Source organism: Accipiter gentilis, chromosome 34 (genome assembly GCF_929443795.1).
Source record: "Accipiter gentilis chromosome 34, bAccGen1.1, whole genome shotgun sequence".
Lineage (NCBI taxonomy): Eukaryota > Metazoa > Chordata > Aves > Accipitriformes > Accipitridae > Astur > Astur gentilis.
Window position 1 is genome coordinate 7,678,236 of NC_064913.1, and position 23,677 is coordinate 7,701,912.

Here is a 23,677-nt window from a genome sequence, read left to right on the forward strand (position 1 = left end):
ATGAAGGCTGTTTCAGATTTTTCGCCAAAAAATATACTTAAAGTCACCAGAAATAGGTATAAGCTATCTACCTGGCCTTCTTCAAAAAAAAAAAAGTCACTGAATTTCACCCAGTTTCATCCAGAGATTTGACATCCATAATTTCTGAATTTCAGACTGATGAAATCCTGTGTATACTATACGTTCAAGAAATGCACATATTATTTTTCTCAGCAAACTATTCCTTTAACAACATTTCTACTCCAGAATGACTTTGTATTGTATTTAAATGAAAAGGCTAAGGCCACCAAGAAACTCCTGCAACAACAAGTGCCTTAAGGTAATAGGACCCGAAACAGCTGGGGATAAAAATATGTTTTCACATCCAACCATGGGTAAAAAGCACATGACATAGTCAGCCGAGGTTTTACTTTAAAATACGTATATATTAAATATTACAGAATATTTCATTAGCAGTAATGATACTACAATCATATCTGCAGCATCCCTCGTGGTCAGAGTCAAAACTGTCCTCAACTGTTAAAAGTATCTTCATTTTTTACTGTTTTCTTGACTTGCCCTGCATAGCAAAAGTTAGGCAATTAACGTGGTATTTGAAAGTTCTTTGGTCAATAAGAGTTTACGTTTTCTGGTGTTTCTGGTATAGAATATAAAGAATCATAAATTGCAAATCATCCTTTCTCTTCAGTGATGTATGAATGCTTTCATGGATGCTATAAAAAATAGCATTAGGGCACCCTAATGAATAAACTAACCCACCGGCAGGAAGAAACCCACTGCCCAAATACGTGAATGCATGCAGTTACACAAAGCAGAGGTCTCTGGTCCAAAACTCCCACAAGCTCTCTGATAGCTCCAAGAGTTAAATTTAGCCTCAAAGTTGAGTAAAATTCTGTAGAAGCAAGTGGAAATTGTAACAATGAGGTTTTAAAAGGAAGCTTGAGTGTTTTAAATATAATCTATGTGTCAATTGACAGAAGCAATATAATGTTTGGCATTTGCAAACAGCATTGGCATTTTCAACAAATGCTGAAGAAAAGCGTATGGTAGTACAGTGACATATAAACTCAAACCTGTAATTTCTCTAATTTCATATTCTACACAGTCCCAGTGTTTTCTGGGTTCCTAAAGTATATCTTTGAGATAATAAATGTAATTAAAGCTGTATTTGCCATGCCACATTTTCCACTAATGAAGAAAGATAGAAAAGCCAGCATATTAACCAGAAACAAAAAAACGGGTTTGGAATGCCACTTATCATACAATTCTTATTAATACAGGAAGATTTTACAAGGGCTGAATAAATGTTTAAAATGGGCAGGAGAATATTCATGTGCAAAGTAAGCGCAGCCATTAAAAAATTACTTTTTCACAGTGTGGTATTAACTATGTATAAAGCTTAATTTTACATACAAGCCTTGGGAAAAAGCTCTGAAGGTTATTTTTTGGGAAACGATTTGTTGAGAGTTCTGGGAAACAGTGAAATCTGTTAACGGAAATTGCAACCGTTGTCATTTAATACCGCACATTGCAGCAGAAATGGATTTAAAAACATCGCTCTGGGCCGTGGTCTATAATCTATGTATCCTTGCCCTGTGGAAGCCACTAGAGCTTGAGTTCCCGGTGACATATGGCACTAATGAAGTATCTTAGTGTGTCATTTGCAAGTGCTGTAGTTTAGCGTACTCTTAACACGGACTCACGCTCGTAACACTAACAAGAGGATCTCAAAAGCTGTGGAAAAAAGTGGTTATCTTGTCAGTAATTTCAATATTAAAGTTAATTTCCATGAAGATCATAAATGACAAAACTGGGAAGGAAAATTCACATCCCACTTCCCTTGCAAATGAGACTCATTCTTCCCACATTAGTGTGTAAAAAGGAAGCTGGTTAGCAGAACTTTGTTGGAATTTGAAAATGTTCATATACTTACTGAAAAAATCACATATACCTTCAAAATGTTCATAGACAGACACTATTGTACCACTGAGCTTTGGTATTGGATGCACCACCTGCAGCTTGTCTAATTGCTAACTGCAAATTATAACCTTCAGAGACAAAACTATTTGGAGAGGCCACGCGTTATGTGGAACCAGATGAAAACCAGCATCATTTTAAAAGCACCTGAGGGGTAAGCAAATGTAGCTATGTTTTACAGCAATTTTAACTAAAAACGGGAGGTAATTTTTTTTGAAAATTGTTAACAATATCTACTATTCATGTCAGCTACAAGAGACACACTGAATAGGACATCTCTACCAGTTGTGAACAAATAATGGCTTCCAGTGTAAGCATAAAGAAAAAGATGTGATAATTTGGGGTACATTGTGTAATAACTGCTGATAAAAAGCAAATATTATAAGGATGACTATGGAATTTAATTCCTGTAGAGAGTTATCTCGCCCCAGTCTGCATGAAAACTCACCAACAGCAATTCAGATTGCTGCTATGTTTAAAGGTCCCTTCTACTGCCACTAATCAGCTGCAGCAAAATAAAAATAGTCAAATAACTTTTTCCCCTTGTAAACCATGTATTTAAAGAATTTGCAGTCCACTCTTTAAATACAATATAGGCCCATTTTGTAATCTCCCCATATCTAGAAGCCCACTGCCTGACTGTTTGTAAGGAGTAAGACACCTAAATTTAGCTGTCTATGTATTAGGTGTCTGCATATGAGCTTGTTGTGAGAGTCAGTTACCTTCCATAGGCATTTGGTGTCATCGTAGTGACAAGGAGTATTCCTTCCCCACCTCGAGCTCCAGACAGACATGGCTCTCCTATCAATTTTGCGATGTATCTGGCAGCCCTGGCAGATTAACCGCCAGGTTAGCTGGCAGACTGGATTTACTAGAGCTCCACAGACTACAGACAAATTTTAGATACCGGCTCACATGTAGACACTCAGATTCAAGAGTCCTAATTCTGAGCTGAATCCTGTGCTCTGTAAGGTACGGTATAATGTTTAGTGTTTGTAAACATGTTTTACTAAGGAGCTGATGTACCCTATAAGTATCCTGCAGCTTGACACAATTTAAACCCAAGACTTCATAGTCAGCAGAATAGTTAATATAACTGATTTGGTGTATTCTACCCCTATAACATTGTTGTTAAACCTGTAGTAAACATTCCCTTGATAATTTGATGTATATTTTATATTGTAATTTAGAGAGAGAGTTGGCTTTTTGAAAACTTTACAAATTGCTAGCATATTAAAAATGTTACATAAAATCAAGATAATTTCTGTATATCATTTATGTGAAAAGGAGATAAACTACATGTTCACTTTTTTTATAGAAACTATTGCCTTCACAGAATCAAACCAGCAATGAACCATTTGGTGGATGTTCTTGTTTCTGAAAAGTTCAGTCGAACCAATGACAGTGACTTATGCCATATCAATAGTCACTGTTGGAACTGCAGACCAAAGCCCTTTTCTATTACCCTTGCATGACTACACATGAGCTACATGAGCTAATTTCCCCCAACAGATCCAACTGTCCATCTCAATTGCCCCTGCAGTTTAAAGTCAATGTGTGTTACTATTCCCTATCAAATACGACATTCTTTGTAAGATGGTGTTGGCAACTAGAGTTGAAAACAGCTTTGCCAGAGTTAGAGAGGTTTTCACTCCCTTTGGTATGTATGTCATATGCTACAAAGACTGTTAAATGAGAGCTTATTTACCATCTAATGATGGAAAGCTATAGTCTCTGTTACTCAATTTTCCTCTTTATATAAGGATATTTCCGATAAGTACTCATGAGCGTCTGCAGTTTCTTATTGTTGCTCTGTGTCAGAGCCACAGCCATAAGTTTTCAGAGAAAACATACACATTTCTACTATTTTTTATCCCTGAATCTGTTACTTGTTATATACCTAATCATATACTCATTTAATCAGGGGACCAATTTACCATCATCATTTTATGTTTAGATATAGTCCTGAATATATAGGACACTGAGAATCAGTATGAGAAAATGGATATGAAAGAAATTATTAATTCTCTTGGGAGAACAGACACCGAGTGACAGGAATACAGAATTTACTGAAAAACATATTCAATTCCCTTGGAAACTTGGCTCATTTATTTTCATATATAGTACAATAAATTTTTAAAGCCCTTTATTGCCTGTGTATTCACTGTGGGATCTAGTATAAAACCAGGCTTATATATTGCAGTTCTCTAATTAATTTTGTCTTGTTTAAATAACTAATTGTGTGAACATTATCTGACCTCTTGTTCAAATGCATTAACTGTTTGAAAATAATCCACTCATTCTTTTCCACATTGCTTCCCATCTAGCTCTTTTTTCAATATTATTTAATTGAATTTCCATTTTTCAGCTTTAACAGTTTCTCACAGGAAACTGGAATAACAGTATTTGTATTGAGTTAATGGTTATGTTATGCTTGGTTGATTAAATGTCATTCTAAATGTTTTTAGTATCATGTAGACACAAAGTTTGTACAACATTTCTAAGGATTTGGGGCAAGAAAGGCTATGAAAGTCCTATTTCAATTTAATTTCATTGTGTATGTTTTTACTGCTTACTGTCAATACAAGTTTCACTAATTTTTTTAAAAAAAACCCAGATAACAAGGCAACGCTCTAAAGACCTGGTCCCATGCCCCGTGAAGTGAACTTGGATTTAATTGGATCATGATTGGGAAGGATTAGATGACTGCGATGCATCTCAGTTGGCTTGACTGACCAAAGAGACTACTTTCTATTTAATAAACACTAGTGCAAATAACAGATTATGCAACATAGTATAACTAAATCATTCGAAGCCAAGTATTCTGGAGACTGTGAAAAGAATAAAAGATGGATTTTATATTTGTACAGATAAAGTGCAGTTAATTCAGAGAAGAAAGGGTTGATTCAAAATAATCTGGTCCATAGTTTATAAAAAGTAAGTACTAATATCTTAATTGCAGATCCTATTTTTAAGAAGTTACTGTAAGAAAGTAACTTTTTGGGCTTAATATTGGGAAAAATAATACTTTAGGAGTCTCTATTTTATATTATCACACATTATTCTGAACTACAGGTATTTAATTTTTCCAGAATTATTTGGTAGTACTTTAAGTTTGTCTGTGGCGGTTTTCAGTTTGTCTTAAACATGAGTAAAATGACACCGGTAAATGGACATAACCCAAAATAGCTTTAAACCAACTCTATTTCTTGTCTGACTTATTTGTAACAGTGTGAGAAGCACATGTCACGTGGAGATTCAGAACATGATAGGAATGGTAAAGTCACCAGCAGACTCTATTATTTATATTTTCTGGCTTCAGAATCATGTCTCTGGGGTGCAAAATTCCTTTCTGTATGTGTGTACAGCTGTGTGTGCAATACAGTTATGTGTTGCTGTTCACCCTTTCAAACAAAAGAGAACAGTCTGCAGAATACCATACAGGAGAAAAAATCTCTTGTCCAAGTTCACAATAGTTACATGGCACCCAGTTCACCATGATACACTGCAATTAAAAAGGAAGAGACAAACCTAAATTTCAAGGTCATCCATAATCCTTCCTCCATCAATGTTAATGTTTATATAATGTGTATATGTATGTGTGTGTTTTACTTAATTTTATAGTAAAATGGAAATTCAGATTATTAAATTATTTATAGTATCTGACACATTCGTTGGTTCACTTCTTTTTCATGTCCAACAAAAAATTTGGGAATCTGTCACTAGCTCTTGGTTTTTGGCTTGCTCACAAGGGAATAGAAGAAGGGAATAAATCAGTAACCAGAAGGTTGTATTAATCTTACAACCACCTTAAACAAGCCACACTGAGCAGCTTACTCAGAATGTAATTGTTCTTTTTTTTTTTTTTTTTTTTCTGACAGTTTGAAGAAAAGTGACAGGGAATACATGGGACAGAGTATTAGAGAAATTGAACCTCAAAAGGGGAGAAAGTGTTTTATGTTACCTCCTGGTTAGCAGCAGCTAGTTCTTCTTCCAGTGCAGAGACTCTTTCTAAAGAAACCCTCAGTCGTTCCCTTACCTAGAAGAAAAATCAAAATATGTGCAGTAACGTAATTTCTATCAGTTTTTAAAGATTATATAATCTGCCATATGCACTACTGCATGCCCTGCCAGTCCATTTGCTGGCATGTGTGTTGCATCCTTTCATGAGAAATACTGTGTAGTAAACATTTAAACCTAACTATAGGAAGTCTTAACCCATGAAAATAGGTGTCAAACTTTAAATGCCATACTGCTGTTCCACAGTTTGACTGTAATTTTATGGAATGCATAGCAAATGCAAATAATCTAAGACCACATTAGGCATAAAAATAAAACGTTGTTCACAAGCATCTTTTACAAAGGATAAGAAAAAAAACATTTGCAGATGTTTTAAGTCCACTCCATGGAAGATAACTAATCTGTTCATACTAATTGATTGCAACAAATTGACTGAAAAAATAACTTGCAGCATTGCCTTCAGGCACACATACTAAGGTTTTTATACATCATCATGCAGTTTGTCTGGGTTCTGCAAGAAGTCATAAACAAGATATACTCTCATAAGCAGAAAAGACTGCTGTGTTTGTACCAGTTTCATAGATGACCTATTCTGTTCTAAGGATGCCTACGATCTACTCAATTATTATTACTATTGTAATTATTACTAAATATTAATTATTATTAAATAATAACAATTTAATACGTCTGAAGACATATTTACTGTTGTTTGAGTGCTCTGGCTAAGCGTCAGCTCAGGTGGCATAGACAACCTAAGCTGGCAATGTAGTTGCCAGTCTCCCAGTATGATTACAGGCAAATCAGACCCAAAGCAATCTTCAGGGCTGTGGGTACGTGACTCTTTCCTGACCATGAAGAGAGCCTATGGCAACTCCTCTTCTAATCTATACAACTTCATTAGGCACCTCACGTGATTTTACAACCTGGCTAATTAGTCAACACTCAGGATATATTTCTATACATGTTCCACCTACACTGCGGCAATGCTGTTCCAGCTGGTGATCCAAGGATGTTTAAGGCTGTTAGCAATGTTTGTAGAGAAAGTTAGCATATTCTATTAGACCAAGAGATGTAGCTGGAAAACAAAGCAAAACAAAAATCAATCTTTCATGTACAATGGAACATTGTACATTTTCATGTACGTACAATTGTTTTCACACCCTTGACAAATATAGAAGATCCCTGAAAAGGTTGTGTATGTCCTAACAGTTTCATACTTTTTCCAGGGATACCTCTTAGTCTAATAAATATTACCTTTCCTTACATAATTTAGTTTCCATTACTACTTATAGAAGTGAAATTTTGCAGAGACTCACTACATCCCAAGAATGGCTTAGAATTTAATAGATGAAAATTGCTTAGCAAAACTATAACATAGCATGTTCACTAAACTTTAAAACTAACTAAATCTACAGATCGAATACAGATCGAATCTACAGATCGAATATTCAGGAAAACAACACTAAAAGGGAAAAATATTCAGCCTTTCTAACAAATGCAAATATAGTTGTTTATGCAGTACTTTGAGGTTTTTTGTTCTCTTTACATACTTCAGCTTTATTAACAGAAAAATTGAAAATTTATTTTATGTATTCACATAAATAAATTGAATGCTCTCAGGTAACTATAGTTTTACTATACACTAATATTGAGTTGTTTGAGTGCTCTCATAGTGTGACTATCTAGTCAATAGGTAAGCTGCAGTAACTGACTGAACCTGTTCCTCACCTGATGCGAAAGAAGTTTAAGCCATCTTGAAGTGGCAATGACTGAGCCATCTCTGAGTGGTAGTAATAAGAGTGAAAATTACTACAAATTTTCATGGCTGTTTTAACTGTTTTCATGCACCAGAACAACAGAATACAGTGAAAATCTGCAATGGAACCTCAAATGATTTTGCTATTTATTAAATTTTTGTACTATTTTTCATCAAATATATATGTAAAAATCTTTAACCATAAAGCTTGCTTTCCAAAATGAGCTACATAATTCCTGGAAAACATCCTCGTAAAGCTTCAGATTTATCATAGTACATAAGCTATTATCACAATCATTTTATATAATTTTTTTAGTATTCAATTCTAACACACTTGGAATATGTAAAATTAATTTGAAATATTATCTTTACTAATTCTAATTTATTCATAATTTCCATCTAATTCTATTTTTCATAAAAATACTTCTCACCAAATGTATAATCATCAATTATTCTGGCTGTAATTGAAAAACTTTAATTGTTTAAATAGCTGAAAAAGTATTTCTTACTTCATTTGCCTTTCCTTTTTCCTATTTTTTAAATCATATTCTGCTTGAAAAACAGTACTATTTCTCCAGTTCTTCTACCAGCTTCCAAGGGCTGCTCAATGACCTGTTTCCCCACCCAGACAGACGAAAAGTCCAAGGCAGTATGAGTCCACTACCTGGTACTCACATTTTTCCTCTCTCTCTCCTCCTACCATGCTCTCTGCCTTCCCAGAGGTTCCCCCGACTCCTCTGCGGATCCCCAAACTCTCTTTCTGTATCCTGCTTCTCTTTGCACCACCATTTCTGTCTTTCACTAGCTCTCCACTTTTAAAGTCCATGTCCTACCAGTGAGGGGTGTAAACCTGTCTTCAAGAGGCCTGATTTCAACCTCTCTAACCACAGTGGGGGCTGGCAGACAACAATTTCTTAATGGAAATCTCAGCTTAGATGTAAAAAATACATGGAAAAATGACAGTCATTTTTCTGGCTTCCGTCCTCTTGGCTGTAAGTGCTGCTGAGGGACAAGATGATTAAGAGTAAATTCATAAGATGGCAGTTGTTAATAGCTGAAATGAAATGCAATGAGTTGGTAATTTTACTTTAAATTTTCATAAGTTTCCTGAAACCTCCATGTATTCAAGCCTAATTGTTTTATAAATGAGAATGCATGCTTAAAAAATATGTTATGTCTACCACTGGCATTCACTTTGAACAGTGTTAGAATTTGCAAACCAACTAGGCCACATTACTGAGAACATCACAGCTCCACAAGGAGCTGGAATCAGAAAAATTATCCTTAACCTTTACACACTGTGGCACTGTAGAACTGAATCCTAGTGGGTTTTATATGAACATTTTTAAAGCCTGAAAACAACAGTCCTTGGAAATAACAGGCATTTGTTTCAAAGAACATTTAGGAGACATTTTTTACATGGCACTTCGGAAAAAATAATAGGTAGGCAATTAATATATTTACTCTGAATATCAAGCTATTATGTTCAAATCAATTTTTTGTCATTATTGTCAGTAACATCATGGAACAGTACAGTGTGACACAGAGCAACAGTTGGAAGTTGTTTCCTTTCCTTTGCCTTTCCTTGCCTTGCCTTGCCTTGTCTTCCCTCCCTTCTATGTACATAGTTAATTCACTGCCTTTTTTATAATGACCTAACCAAAATTGCTGTCTGATGGCCCTTATTTGTTCTCTGAATATAAGAGTTGCCAAAGGAACTGAAAGCAACTGTGCCTTGGCACAGATGACTTCTTTTTTCCTTTCATCTGACCAGTAAGCAACTAATTCAGATTCACATTTGCCATGGTGACATTGGAAATATTGCAACTAATTCTTCATGTTCAACCACATATAGAGTGGCTGTTAAAGTTGAGGGAAATCTTCAGTTTTATCAGTGAAAAAGAGGAAAAGTGCTACATCAGTGCTCTGATCTGAAGGAGAAATCTGTTCTGGTTTACAGCCCAGAAACTAACTTTATTTCTGATGTTAAATTTCTTTCTCAGTCTTCAACTGATTTCAAAATAAACTCGAGGAAGAACACAAAAGCTGATTAAAGATTTCAGGTTTGGCCATTCACATTCCAGGAAAGAGTACAGGCTACGAATGCCATACTAATGTATGTGGTATACATATATTTTGAAAAAAATTTTACTCTGAACAGTATTTACCAGTTGGTAATTGTATTAATGTTTTCCTTTGTAACTTTGTAAGTTCATATCGAATAACCTTTGAATCTAAACACAGGGCAACAGCCAAAGCCTCTGAAAAGCCATATACAAATGTATTACAAAGAATTTTGTAATGATGTTACAGAAAACGAAACAAACAGAACCATCCTTATTTCTGGGAGGTTCAGGAAAGGGTGTTGTTCCTGGCCACTATCTTGTTAGAGAAAAAGGAGCTGGAAAAAATGCAAACTATTTTTATCTGATAATTTGGGTTTTTTCATATGATGAATGTAAATTAATTATTAGAATATTGCATTATTTTCTCTTTTCTGGAAGTCAAAGACAGTGAGTCACTATAGTTCATAGAAGTAAGCATTATCTTAGTGAGATTGTGTTTATCACTTCAGAAATAACATACTACTTAAATTACATATTGTCCTTCAATGTATTTCTTCTTTCTTGGACACTAGGTAAAGCTTTTCTAAGTTTCATAAAGTAAAACTAACCAGATGTCACCTGATCTGCAGAACATGCTATAATATGCATTTTTAAAGGACAGATTCCCATTACAGTGCCACAGACACAGCAGAAAACAGTTGCTCTCTCCATGTTAGAGGGTGTAGCCAACATGTGCCCAGATGACTGGGTATTCCTCAGGCTTTTAAATGCAACCACATTATCTTGAAATGTAACACAGTCAATGTCATGTTAGCACTACTGTCGGTGCAAAATATCACCCATCTTTCTCTGTCTCCTAGCAACTGCTTCCCACTTTTTTCCTTGCTGTCAAATTCTTTCTTCATTCTCTCCAGATCTGCAGCCCACAAAGAGCTTTTAAAAAACACTTGCGCATGCTAGAATTGGATCACTTTTTTTTCATGAACAGTCTATTGAATAAAAGCTCTCCTAGCTACCTGCTAATGAATAAAAAGATAGTGATAACGTTGACATGAATAGGTTGTTTTTATTTTCAAGAAGATTAGGCATACTCTTCTGCCACGAATTAATCTCAAGAGAACCAGTCTTAGCTAGGACAATAACACCTGGTAGTTGCTTTCCTCTGTGAAGATCAACTGGACACTTTTCAAAAAAAAATGACAAAAAAAATGGATTTGGAGAAGAAGTTGCTTCAAACAGTTTCTTCTTTCCAAATGCACATTTTAAATGTTGAACCCAAAGTTTAAAGCAAAACAGGTAAAATGTCTGCAGGAAAATAAACATGTTCAGACAGGTATTAGAAGTCAATTATAGCTATAGAATGGTATATATAAAATAACCATTTTTCTAGCTTTTGTTCTTCCTGAATTGCGTATAAGGAATATGTACTTCCTGATCTACTCTATACTCAATGTCATTCTAACCGTGAAGTTAATCTGGTCTTCTATATTCTATTCGACTTTAATGATGTCTAGTAAATCTCATCGTCATTTGCTGTATTATAAACTATTCTGTGTATATCCATATATAATATCCCAAAATTTTTCATAGTACTCTTACATTTTTTCTACAACTTTTCATTGCATGAAATAAAACAAAGAAAGGTACCAGCTACTTAGCAGCAGTAAGAGAAGTCTTTGAGATCTGAAGCATTGAGAAGGTGAGGGGTGATTAACTGAAGAGAATTTCCACACAGACTATCTTCCCTATGAATACAGCTGCAAATTTAAAGTGACTTTATGCAATAGCAAAGGCTATTAGGAATGTGAAGTCAGAATTTCACATCGGTCCCAGTCATAATCAGTCCTAACCTCTAGTGTTTAAAAATTCCCATTTTTTAAACAATGCTCATTGTTTGTGGGACGTAACCTAACCTTACACTTAGGAAAAACAATCACTGAATTTAACTTTGTACATGAAGAAAATCTAGAATTGGTATTCGTAGCAGAAGCACCCATGTCCTGTGTTTTCAGATTTCTAAAAATACTAGCGTAATTATATATATAAAGATGTTTGCAAATACGTATAGCTTCTGTCAAATTAAATTTCTAAATAATACTAATAATGCAGTTAGTGCAGTATCAATTTCATTTGCTGTGACACAACTCACCCAAGAAGACACAATGAGTTTTCTTTGAGATACACATAAAATAGTAAATATTTATAAACTAAATTAACTCTTTCATTATCCCCATGCCCTAAAGAGAAAATTCTCACAAAGTACACTACAACTATGCAAGAACAGACTATGAATCTTGTTGTTTGGCACTGCTAGAAGCTCATATGGATAATGGGGTAAGAATAACAGCATGCTCTTACTACCTTCTTCTCACTAGGATGTACCTATTGGGTTCAGCCAGACAGGACTGGCTTTCTGGAGTGGGAAGCTCATGACAAGCTTTCATTCTACAGGGGGCGAAGGGATGCTGAAGGAGCTGTCAGACACTGAAATAATTGTCAATAACAGTCATGCTTTCTCTGAATAATGCAATCATGGCCGTGATCTCTTTATGGTGGTCTATCTTTTGGACAAAAGGTAAAGGCAAAGTCCAGATTTCATGTAATATTTCCACCTTCCAGTCTGTTTTGTATTTTTCCTTGCATTCTGTTACAGTAATGAGGATGTTTTTGTAGTTCTTGTACTGTGTACATAGCAATCCTTGCACGACCAGTGGCAGAGCTTGTTACACCACCTCGAGATGTTTTAGTGTAGGAAGTGAAAACATGAAAGCAAATTTGCATTTAGGAAGACTGTAAAGACTTTCTTGGGAGTTTTGTAAGTTTAAAAGGCAAACTTTTAAATGAAAATTTCTTGCTATGCTTTCTCAAGGGTGTAATGGCTCAATTATTGGTTTCATTGTCAACATTTTTTGTGAAGAAAAAAATTACATAAAAGTTTTCATTATTTTTTTGCAAAGGGTCATGATATTTTTTTCAATGCACTTTTGACAGTTTTCATTGGTCTTTATCCATTAACCTACTTCGGTTTTGGGTGCATTTTCTGATGGGGCAGTGTTTATTTCCTGTGACATCAGTATATCATGTATCATAGGGTTTGGCCTCAGTATTTACTGCAAAGTTCCACCCTCAGGCCTCGCTGAGCATAATGGCAGAGTCTGTGGGAGTGAAGCATCACCCACAATACAGGAGGACAAGACATACATAAGTCAAAGGGAGTAGATTGGCTGCACCCAAGGGTGCTGAGCGACTTGATTAATTTGTCACAGTGAGCCTTCTTCATCTTTGAAAGGTAACGGCAGTCAGGGGAGATTGATGATGAGTGGAAGACCTACAAATGTTGTGTCCACCCTCATGAAAGGCAAGTATTACCCTGGGAAGATCCAGGAAGTCCAAGCTGGCCAGTGTCGGGAAGGTTATGGAGCAAATCTTCCTGGAAGCCATTGCCAGGCACATAAAGAACAAGACAGTGATTGGGAAGAGCCAGTATGGCTCTGTCAAAGGCAAATGACATCTGGCCAACCTTATTGCCTTCTGTGATGAGATGACTGGCTCCATGCATGAGGGGAGAACAGTGAATGCTTTTTACTTTGTCTTTACTAAGGCTTTCTGCAAGATCTTCCATTTACCCCTAGAGACAAGGGTGATATATGAATTGAATAAGGGGATTATACAGTGCATAGAAAACTGTCTGGACTGCAAGGCTCAGAGGTTTGTGATCAGTGACACAAAGTCCAAGTCGCATCCCAATACTATGAATGGAATAACCCCAGGATAGCTTTGGGGAGGAGAAAGCAGTTTTGCAGAAAAGACCTAGGGGTGAATAAGGCCAGACACACAGTTCAGTCAGGACGTTGAGGGAAACGATTATTCCCCTCTGAACTTTTGAGACTGTATCTGGTTTGGGGCTCCCCAGTACAAGAAAGACACTGACAGACTTCAATGAAGTCCCACCAAGTTGGTCATGGGCTGGAGCACACGGCATATGAGAAGAGGCTGAGAGAGCTGGGTCTGGTCAAACTTAAGAATGGAAGGTTCATGCGAGACCTTATTGCTGTCTACAACTAGCTAACCAGAAGATGTGGAGAAAACAAAGCCAGCTTCTTCTTGGAGATGCAGTGTGATAGCACAAAGGGGAACAGGTGCAAGACTCAACAATGGAAACTGCAGCTAGGGATTATGGGAAAAAAATTGCAATGAGGGTAGCGAAACACCAGAACAGGTTTTCTCCCTGGCGATACTCAGCAGTTGATTAGACAGGACCCTAAGCAACCTGAAACAGTTGGCCCTGCTTTGAGCAGAGAGTTGGGCCAGACGTCCTCAGGAGGTCCAACCAACATTATTCTACTAGTCTCTGAATAACTTCAACAAATTTTAATAGGTGGATTAATATCTTATTTCTGAAGGGTCTGAAACAAATCTAACATATCATTTTTCTGTCGAAGAAAGTGTATAATAGATGACTTACATGCCATAAAGTTTTTTTAGCACATTTGGGTGCATGCAGTCTTTTTTACTTCCATTATTTTGGAATCAAAATCCCAATAATGCTGACAACGTGTGGTATAATGTGATAGCGTTATATTATCAGGTATCTGGATGATATATAAAACATCTTTGATTTAAACCTTCTAAAGAGAGACACTATAACATAAATACATAATTTTATACAGGATTTGTACCTGAAAATAATGTGTGCTAGATTAATATCAAAGTATTTTAAAATTATTTACTAAACTGTTTCCTTGATTGACCTAGGAATGTTTTATAATAAAAATGTGATTTATTTTATCAAAATAAAAAAGGTTAGATGCATAGGTGAATAGCACATAGGAAAAAAGTAATTTTGGCCAATCAATTTTAAAACTTGTTTTATAATGTAACAAAACTCCTGTTAATATGATTGCAGATGGCTGATTTTTCTACACTGATAATTATCATCACTCCTGGGTCAGAGACCCATTATATACGTCAGATGTGTACCTGTGTCACTCCAAAATTTTTAAATGAATGGAATACTGATTTTAACCTGTTTGTTACATTAAAAAAAATAAATATAATTTTCAAGAATATAGGTCAAAATATTATATTTAGCCTCAATCTAATTCTGTACAATAATTTTCAAAATGGGATGTAAAATCAACTGCATAGTACCTAAACACTAAAACTTTCACAAAAGAAAATACGTAAGAAGTACATAACTGCTGAATAATCGGAATCTATTTAAAGTTTAGTTCTTCTTATTTCTCATATTTATCTAGCACAGTGTCAAAAAGTTTAAAAGCAGGAGAGGTCCCTACGCTATAGTTTTATCAATATCTAAATTGTAGGATAAAACATCAAAGCTCAGACCATAAACCCTATCGATTCTCAAAAGATATTTTTAATAATACAGGATTTTGTAAGTCTTAATGACATCCAATATCTTATTACAATTAATTGCTTACAGTGGGTAGAAGTCATTATATTCCCTTTTCTAGATTTTCTTTAAATATGCTTTCATGATATGTAACTGAATAGAACATATAACTGAAGAGATATACCTAAACATAAAAGTTTTGATTTCGCATAAATTCCTTAAATTCATTTAACTTTTAACTTGATGTTTAACCCAGTATGACTCATAACCCAGTGTTTCACACCTTTATTACCAATGAAAAATAAATATTACTATATAACTACAGCTATCCTTCTCATAAAGCAAGTTTCTTTTAATAATAGCTCCTTAAATACAGCCAACTTTCTGAGTATATTTCTGAATTTTAAAAAGTTAAATTTATTACTGTGAGACGATTGAACTAGTTCTACACAACACAGCTCAACTGTGCAGTCAATGGTGTCAGATGCTGTGCTGCACAATGTCTCCCCTGCTTACCCAACCATCTCGGAGAAGCAACTCAGCTGCAGCGATGAGCCCAAGTAAATCAGCCAAGACAGACCCTACAAGGAACAGGGTTCTTTGCTTGTAGGCAATGGTTCTCACGTGCTCCCTGCATGTGTAGCTTTGAGGCACTTACTAACTCAGATACCTCATCTTCTGAGCGTATTGTTTCTAGACATGAACTGGATTTCTGCATTCATGTAAGCAATGCTCAAGGTGATACCTCATAGTTGTACAAAGTTTCATTCACACAAAGGAGTCCTTCCAGCACAGGACACATGAGGAATCCAGTGGAAAGAGCCTCTTAATTAGCATGACTAGATGCAGTTATCACCAGGGGGTTTTATCTTGATTCCATAAGCCCTTCATTACCTCTGATAACAAAGTATCTACTACTTATTTTAGGTTACCCTATTTGTAGAGGGAATGCTGTGCTTATGTAGTAAATGATAGAAAACATCTCTGAAATTTAGGAGGTTTTCTTCCTGAAAATTTTTAAGAGGCAAGTTCCTTTATGTAGTTAGAAACATCTCATTCTGCCTTTTTACTCTGTGTGGTTTTAAAATTTGAGATACCTACATTTTCTCAGCAATAACTTAAAAGCATGTTGTACAGACAATAAATTCCAAGGTGTCATCTCTATTTAGTGCTAAATAGGAGAAGCATATCTTGTAGGGGTGAGATTTGCTTATTTTGAAAAGTCAGTACTATTGTCTACAAAGGATAGCTAAAGCAACCTGAAGAGCATTACAGCTATTGGTCATACATTCTTATGGATTTCTCTGGACACATGTAAATGCTGTAAGTGCAGGACATATTCCAAGAAGTAAATAAACAACACTGCTGCACTGCTGCATCATAAGGCACAGTTAAGTAAGGTAAAGAGTGTATTTAGTAAGCTTTTTTCCCATACTGTACCTTTTCATCCAAAGCCTTGTGGTGCTCAAACAGAGATTTCAGAGCTTTGAGGACCTCAACTTCACTGGAAACTCCTGAGGGAGACTGTGCTTGCCGTTTCACCACTGTCATCCTCAGTGACCTTTCGTGTCTTGAGACAAGGCACTCCAAATGCTCCAGTAACAGCTATTGGATTTGATATAAAAGGTTATTAATTTTTGTGCACCTAAATGCCATGGAAATACTAACTACAAAGTGCATGGTAACAAATGGCAATTTTCTTGGCAACCTCATTGTAGGAGAGACTGCTGGAATTATTGACAACACTTCATGATTCTAAATCAGATGGAATAAATAGAAAAATAGGAGATCTACTCATGATTTCACTTAAAACTCTGCTATGAAAAGCAAGAACAACAAATCACTCAGCATAGAGTCACTATTTAACTAAATTAAGTACATATTTATAATATTATTTGTGATAGTAATTGACGAGCATTAACAACCAAATAACAACCAAGGCCAGTCTAAAGCATCATGCAAAAACACTAAAGAAGTTTATAATTAATTCACCCTAACAGTAATATATTTTCAATTTATTCTGGAAGTTCCTTTAAAAAATATGTAAAAGTAAACAGTCCATTTTATTACATTTTTAAGACTATTCATTCTAAATGCCACATCTAATGGCGTTTGTCACTTGCATGTACTCTAAAATGTTCATTGTCTCGGTTGTATTGCAAACACGATGGAAGACAAAAAGGTCCATGAAGAGAAATTTCAGGCTATTCTAAATATCTGTAAAATAACCTGTAAATAACCTATTGTAAAAACCCATGATAATTATTTTTCCTCATTACTCAGAGGTTAAATGAAAAATTAAAACGATATGTTGATGTTGTATAGAAAATTCCCCATTTGTCTATGCTTTCATAGGGCTACCATTGCTGTTCTTACTGTCTGAACATAAAAGACAGTTGGTTAGCTGTAAGGTTAAAGGAGGCTAGCTAAATTCATGAATCACAATGCATGTTAAATGTATTGTAATCACAACATACAATTATATCTAAGTCATTGAACTGGAAATTTTAAAGTTACCATGGATAATTGTTTATTATAATTGTTTATTATTTCTCCTTCGATGTGGTTCTTAATATAGCTACTATTAGTAAAGATATATATTTATCTGTAATCCATAGTTACTCTCAGTCACATAATGACCTTATTGTTACATTATAGACATAGAAGAGCAAAATCAGAGTGTAATCACATTATAGTTGTAATATATTGCTATTAAGTCACAAATGATTAGGGTTTCAGGTTATCTTTGTTTCAAACATGATTCTTGTGTCTGTATTTGCAGCTAGTTATTATGTTACAATAGCTCTATTATTTACAAAAAATAGTGAACACATATGCAAACATTGTTAATACGTTAAGAATTGTAATGACTCCAGTTCAAGAAAGGAGGGTATTTCTACCATTTCTGAATTCAGGTGATGGCCTGTATTTATCAAAGGCAAATGAGCAAGAACTACATGAGCTTTGTCATCCGATCCCTGCAGGGCTGACAGCAGATACAGGTGGATTTTTAATTATTTGAGGCAGTCCAAAGTAACGGGCAAATTCAAAGAGACTTCGTCACCATAGAGCCATCAGGAACTCGGTACGGGGCTGTGGTAAGGTTGTAACTCAAATGAGATCAGAATAGCTTCCAAATACTTACGGAGTATTTCTGTTCATGGCAGTACTTAAATACACAGTTAATTGCTGTCATGAATAGAACTAAATTTCTGAATTTTGTTCTAAATTCATATATCTTCATGATTTTTCTAGGCCACCTAGTTTATCTAGGAGATAGCTGGAGGAAAGTATAGTAGATTTCTAATGCTACAATCTACTCTCTGCGCCATCTCTCCAAAGAGACTGTGCGGCTGCAACATTTCCTTCTCTCTGCAGCCCAACCCTGCGCCACTCCATAGCCCTGGGGTAGCCAGACTCTGACTCTAATCTATGCTGTGGGTTTATATCTCTCCACAGTCATTCCCACTTGCTGGCTGTTCCCGTTAGAGCCTGGCTCATCCTGCTCTGCTATCTGTCTTGTCTGCCTTTCTTTATGCAGAAACTTTTCAATGCATCATAGCTACCTCTGGAACAGTCTAAAACCAGTCAAAATGCTATGAATTTCTAGAGAAATTGGGGAAAAAAAGGAAAATGTTGAATAACAGTTGAGCTTTTAGCATGGCCATTCCTTCCATAAGTCTGAAGTTGTCTGAAGCTCAAACTGACACCCATTAAAACGGTCCAGAAAAACAAAACTTTGGTAACAATTTCTTGCCCTGCTCAGCAGATTTATCACATTTGATGCCTTACGACCCTAAACAACTTATCTCCCAGACAAACGCTGTGATGATTGGAAAGGAGAGTTCTGAGAGCCTGCATGCAAGTCTTAGCTGAAAGGAAAAATGAGAAAATCTAGTTTAGGAGAGAAGAAAAATGGTGGTGACACAGAATTCTTGACATGAAAAAAGCTTTCATGACAGAAGGAATTATGCATAACCTACAGCACAGAGGTAAATAAGGAACACAGGAAAAAAACCTAATATACATCTCGAGCCTTATTTTCAACTGGTGTAAACAGACACTCTTGACAAGGAATTTGAAGTCAGCATGGCCAGAAGAAAGACAAGATCCTTACTAACAGAAGGAAGATTAGAAATCGAAGAGACTGATGAAGAGAGAAAAAAAATTAAACAAGGTTTCCAAGTATAAGAAGAGAGCAGAGTGGTGGCAACTCAGAATTTCTAATGGGGTGATCATGGAGGAGTTCACTATGTGGGATGAAGAGTGCCGCACCTTGGCCCTTTGTAGAGCAGCAGATAACATATTTAACTTTAGGTTAAGTTACTGCCATGTTAGAAATGTGCATAATATCTAAAACTAAACCAATGAAAGTCGTCCATTTAATATACACAAAAGCTAATTTTGCCTTTCGCTTAGAATTACTGTTCTGGAGGTGACAAAACCATATTTCAATGTCTGCATATATTTCATAGTTGTTAAATAAATCAAGTGCAAAATATTGTGTTGCCTATTTTACTACATAAAGACAGATGAGCTGACGTCACAGCTAATTGTCAAAATACTCATGAAGAATTACTGCGCTACTTGTGAACATTTCATGCTTTTTCTTTCTGTTCTTATTCACTCCAGCTACTCAGTTTGCAGTGGTTCATTTTTCAGGAAACTACCTCTGAACACCAGAATTTTCCTTACCATCAGCCCTAAGAATGCTCAAGAAGGCATGCTGACATAGGTTTCTGGCTTGTAAAGGTTTCTTGCTTTTGCTTTTCAACAAAAGTCAGCTCTATTTCTCCACAAATTCTGTAAACACTGCTTACAGCAAATCCAGCTGAGCTGACAGTATTATTAACCAGGTCTCCCAGTGCCACATTACTCCCAGGCACGCTGAAAGGGAAGAATAGCCCAAGGGTTAGAACATCTGACTGTGACTGACCACCTGATGGCAAATCCTTGCCCCCTGCTCTGCTGAAATGATACTGCTATTTTATCCATCGTTGCCTCAACTACAATTATATTAAAAAAAGGGTAATAGATCTTCCTTGCTTCCCTGGGAAGAGCAAATATAACTACACTGACAGAACTATGAAGTGTCCCATTGCTGCAATGATGGGGAAAGAGACATATAAACATATAAAATTGACACTGAAGATAATGGTGTGTCCAAGCGATGTTTAAGTTTAATGACTTAAGGAAATCACAATAACTTGTGGGCATGGAGGCATGATGAGGACTTTTCCCCCTATATAATTCAAGAATTACAATTCCATATATTTGTGAGAAGACCACAAGATTTCATGTCAAAATAACATTGTAACAATATTGGTAGTTCATTTAAACTACAAGACAATAGTTAGAAACAGCTTTAGGTATTTTAGTATGTTGCAATTCAGCTCTGGCATTAAGAAAGATCATGGGCTGCTGAGCACTTTCTGCTCCCTCACACTGTGCCAAGCTGCTACGGTTGTCGCACACTCGGAGGGACAGGCAGCGTGCAGAGAAAAGAAGATGATCAACAGCGGGACAGGCGGGACAGAATCACCCCCGCATCATTGCTATGCTTTTCCTACTGGAAAGCATAAGCTTGACAATCAATTATGAAATAATCTGACAAGTGAATTTTACTCTTATGCTGGGCAAATTTTAGGATGCTTAAGATGCCATGCTGATAACTCTATCTTAGCTAAATGGGATGAAGGTTTCTGGAGCTCTGGACTCTTCATGAGCGTAAAGAATGTATAAATATAAGCATTTAAGGACTGAAAAATGTTCTAGTGCATATTTTGTTAGTGAATGAAGAATCTTTACAATGTTAATTAGAACTAAATCAACAAGAATAGAGAATATTGTTAGAATATAGCCAGCTTCCTGCATATCTCAAATCACTTCCAAAGCACTTATGGAAGTGAGTGATTTCTGTGATATGAAAATACATGGCTTAATTTAATGATATAAATTGCATCGCTGTAGGTTATTACCTACATATATTATACTATACCATCATTACTCCATGGACACTGATTTACACATGGAAAACAAAAAAAGTTAAAACATTCTTTATCAGGTATGATGACTCGGTACGCTGAAATTAGTATGACTTGGCAGAGTTTGTATTACCACAGGACCTGGATTTTAATCAATACAAAATATGTTATCTTAACTTTCTTTCTTTTTAACAAACCTATTTGTAAAAAAAAAAAAAAGTTCATAGCAGGATAATAAATGGAGAAATTAAAGATTGAGGAGAGGGTGATGGAGAGAAAAGGAGAGGCATAAATAATGGAATACAGGGAAAAATATAAAAGACAAGGGATTTACTAAAATGAGACAGACTTAGCTTAAGGGATTCCTTAGAGAAATGGGGCAACCCACTGAGAAGACAATTCTCTTTAGAGGTCCAACTTAAAATTTCTCATCAGCACAGGCAAAATTGAGTTTCCTTTCAGTCTATATTTAGAATGCACAGTGTTCGGTGAATCTCCATCTCTGGTGCAAGCAAAGAAGACAAGTAAAATAAGCAGACATGGGGTTGAAGATTATCTCTAAAGCCAGTAAGAAAATCAGTAATTTTCTTCAGCATTGTTCCACAGTGGTGGAAACCAATTTACACCCGTGGTCAGCTGCGGTGACCTCAAATAGCTATACTGGTAAATTACTGGTGAAAGCCTTTTTTTGCAAAAAAAAAGTTACAGCCTAACTACAGCATATGTCCCATGTCTGTCTTTTTGTACAACCAAGACAGAACATAAAATACTGGCAGCCTAAAACCTTAACGGAAACACACATATGTGAAGCAAAAGTACAAAAGAAAATGCAATAATCGGGTTAATGATACAAAGTAATAGAAATGAAGAAGAGGGTTTTTATGGGAGTAATGATTACAAATATAATAACTATTTTACAGTGTCTGAAAATACAGGTATTGAATTACTATATATTACATTTATATCCATTGTCACCCTGTTTTCTGTGACAGAAGAAACACAGGTGTCTAGAAGATAGATCATAATATTGAGGCAAAAATAATGAAGATTACTGTCATTTACAGTAGTGAAACAATGCTTTTGCCTTTACAGAACTTTAAGAAACAGTTATACTTATTTTCATGTGTACAGTGCTCTCAAACAGTAAGAACTCATTATGTTTAAAAAAGAAAATAGAGTGCCCAATCTAGTTTCAGCACCTATCAAACTGATATAAGTAAAAGGATCTCTAAGAAAATGAGCTAAATAAATGAGTTAAAGCAATACTTTAAAAGATATTTGTAGTTTTCCAACACAATAAAGGGAAATTTAATCATAAAATATAGGGAGAATTTCCAATCTATGGGTATTATGAGACTGCAGTGCCTAACTGAAGATGTTTCATAAACCATTCACTAAGGAACTGAGACAATAAAACATGAATAAAATTAAACCTAAGCCAGCCGTGTTCACTTTAATAAATGCTTCAGCTCCTGAGGTATTAAGTAAAAGAAAGACCATGACACTGTCTTTGTTACTGCTGTTTCGTTCATTAACATAGGTTTAATTTTTCTTGTTTCTAAAGCTGCTTGAACTAAAATATTTCAGACCAATTTAAGTAACATTTTATGCTGTATACAAAAAGCATATGTATGTGTCTGGTTTTTTGTTGTAGTGAAAAAAACACAACTAGATTAATCCATATCAGTATTATAATAGATTTTTTGTTTCAGCTGCCAAACCAAACCCCGAATTTCCTCATAACCATATTCTGATTTAATAAGTTAATCCTACAAACTTTTCCTACTTTTAAAAAATATAGATCGAGAAAAAAATAAATTTCAATTTTAATTTAAATTTAGCACAGCCAAATTAGTGTTATAATTTCCATTAAATAATATGCTAGATCACATTGACCTGTGTTCCAGCTTCAGAAAAGATGCTGTTTTCCGCATGCTATAGGTGATCATTCTAGCTACAGAATATGCAGAGAAATAATGGTTTCTATTAAGATATCTTTGTATATGTTTTCAAAGTCCCATGCAATGATTTTCCAGAGAGAACCTGTTTGTCCTCCTGTCAGCAATGCCACACCAATCAATACATAAACGTATGCTCCTGCATTTTTTATTTTGCCTCGCGTACTGACAGATTAAGTTGCCAGCTAAGTTCTTGGCATGAAAATATTTCTCCTGTATTATGTCAGAAAAAGTTAATTATCATAGGCAGTAAAAATACATATTCAAAAGCAAAAGGTCAGTAGGAAGCTTTGCTTAAGAATGCTGCTAGAAGGATTGAGTAGGAACTTGATTAAATATTGGGGTAAGGTTTAAACCCTGGTATTTTGGATGAGACCTGGAGTGTACCAGTCCCAAAGAATGTAATTCCATCATGGTCTCTCTCTAATACATGTTACCGTCGGAGTCTGCCACTGCAGCTTGGCATAGAGTGGCAAATCATGATGTGTGTTGTTTTGGGGTTTTTGTTTGTTTGTTTTTGTGGAGATTGGCAAAAACTGTACAAGACTGTTGCCAAGAAA

General features: G+C 35.5%; 1 protein-coding gene across 10 annotated transcripts in view; it reads right to left on the reverse strand.

Annotated features, from left to right (window-relative positions):
- PPFIA2 (PTPRF interacting protein alpha 2) overlaps nucleotides 1–23,677 on the reverse strand; it is a 594,728-nt gene that overhangs the window by 105,283 nt on the left and 465,768 nt on the right. For all 10 annotated transcript variants that reach the window (XM_049791955.1, XM_049791956.1, XM_049791957.1 and 7 more), the window contains 2 exons: nucleotides 16,616–16,780; nucleotides 5,942–6,016 (listed from right to left, as the gene is read on the reverse strand). In XM_049791955.1, coding sequence (XP_049647912.1) covers nucleotides 5,942–6,016; nucleotides 16,616–16,726 — 186 coding nt within the window. In that variant the 5' untranslated portion in view covers nucleotides 16,727–16,780. The remainder of the gene's footprint in view (nucleotides 1–5,941; nucleotides 6,017–16,615; nucleotides 16,781–23,677) is intronic.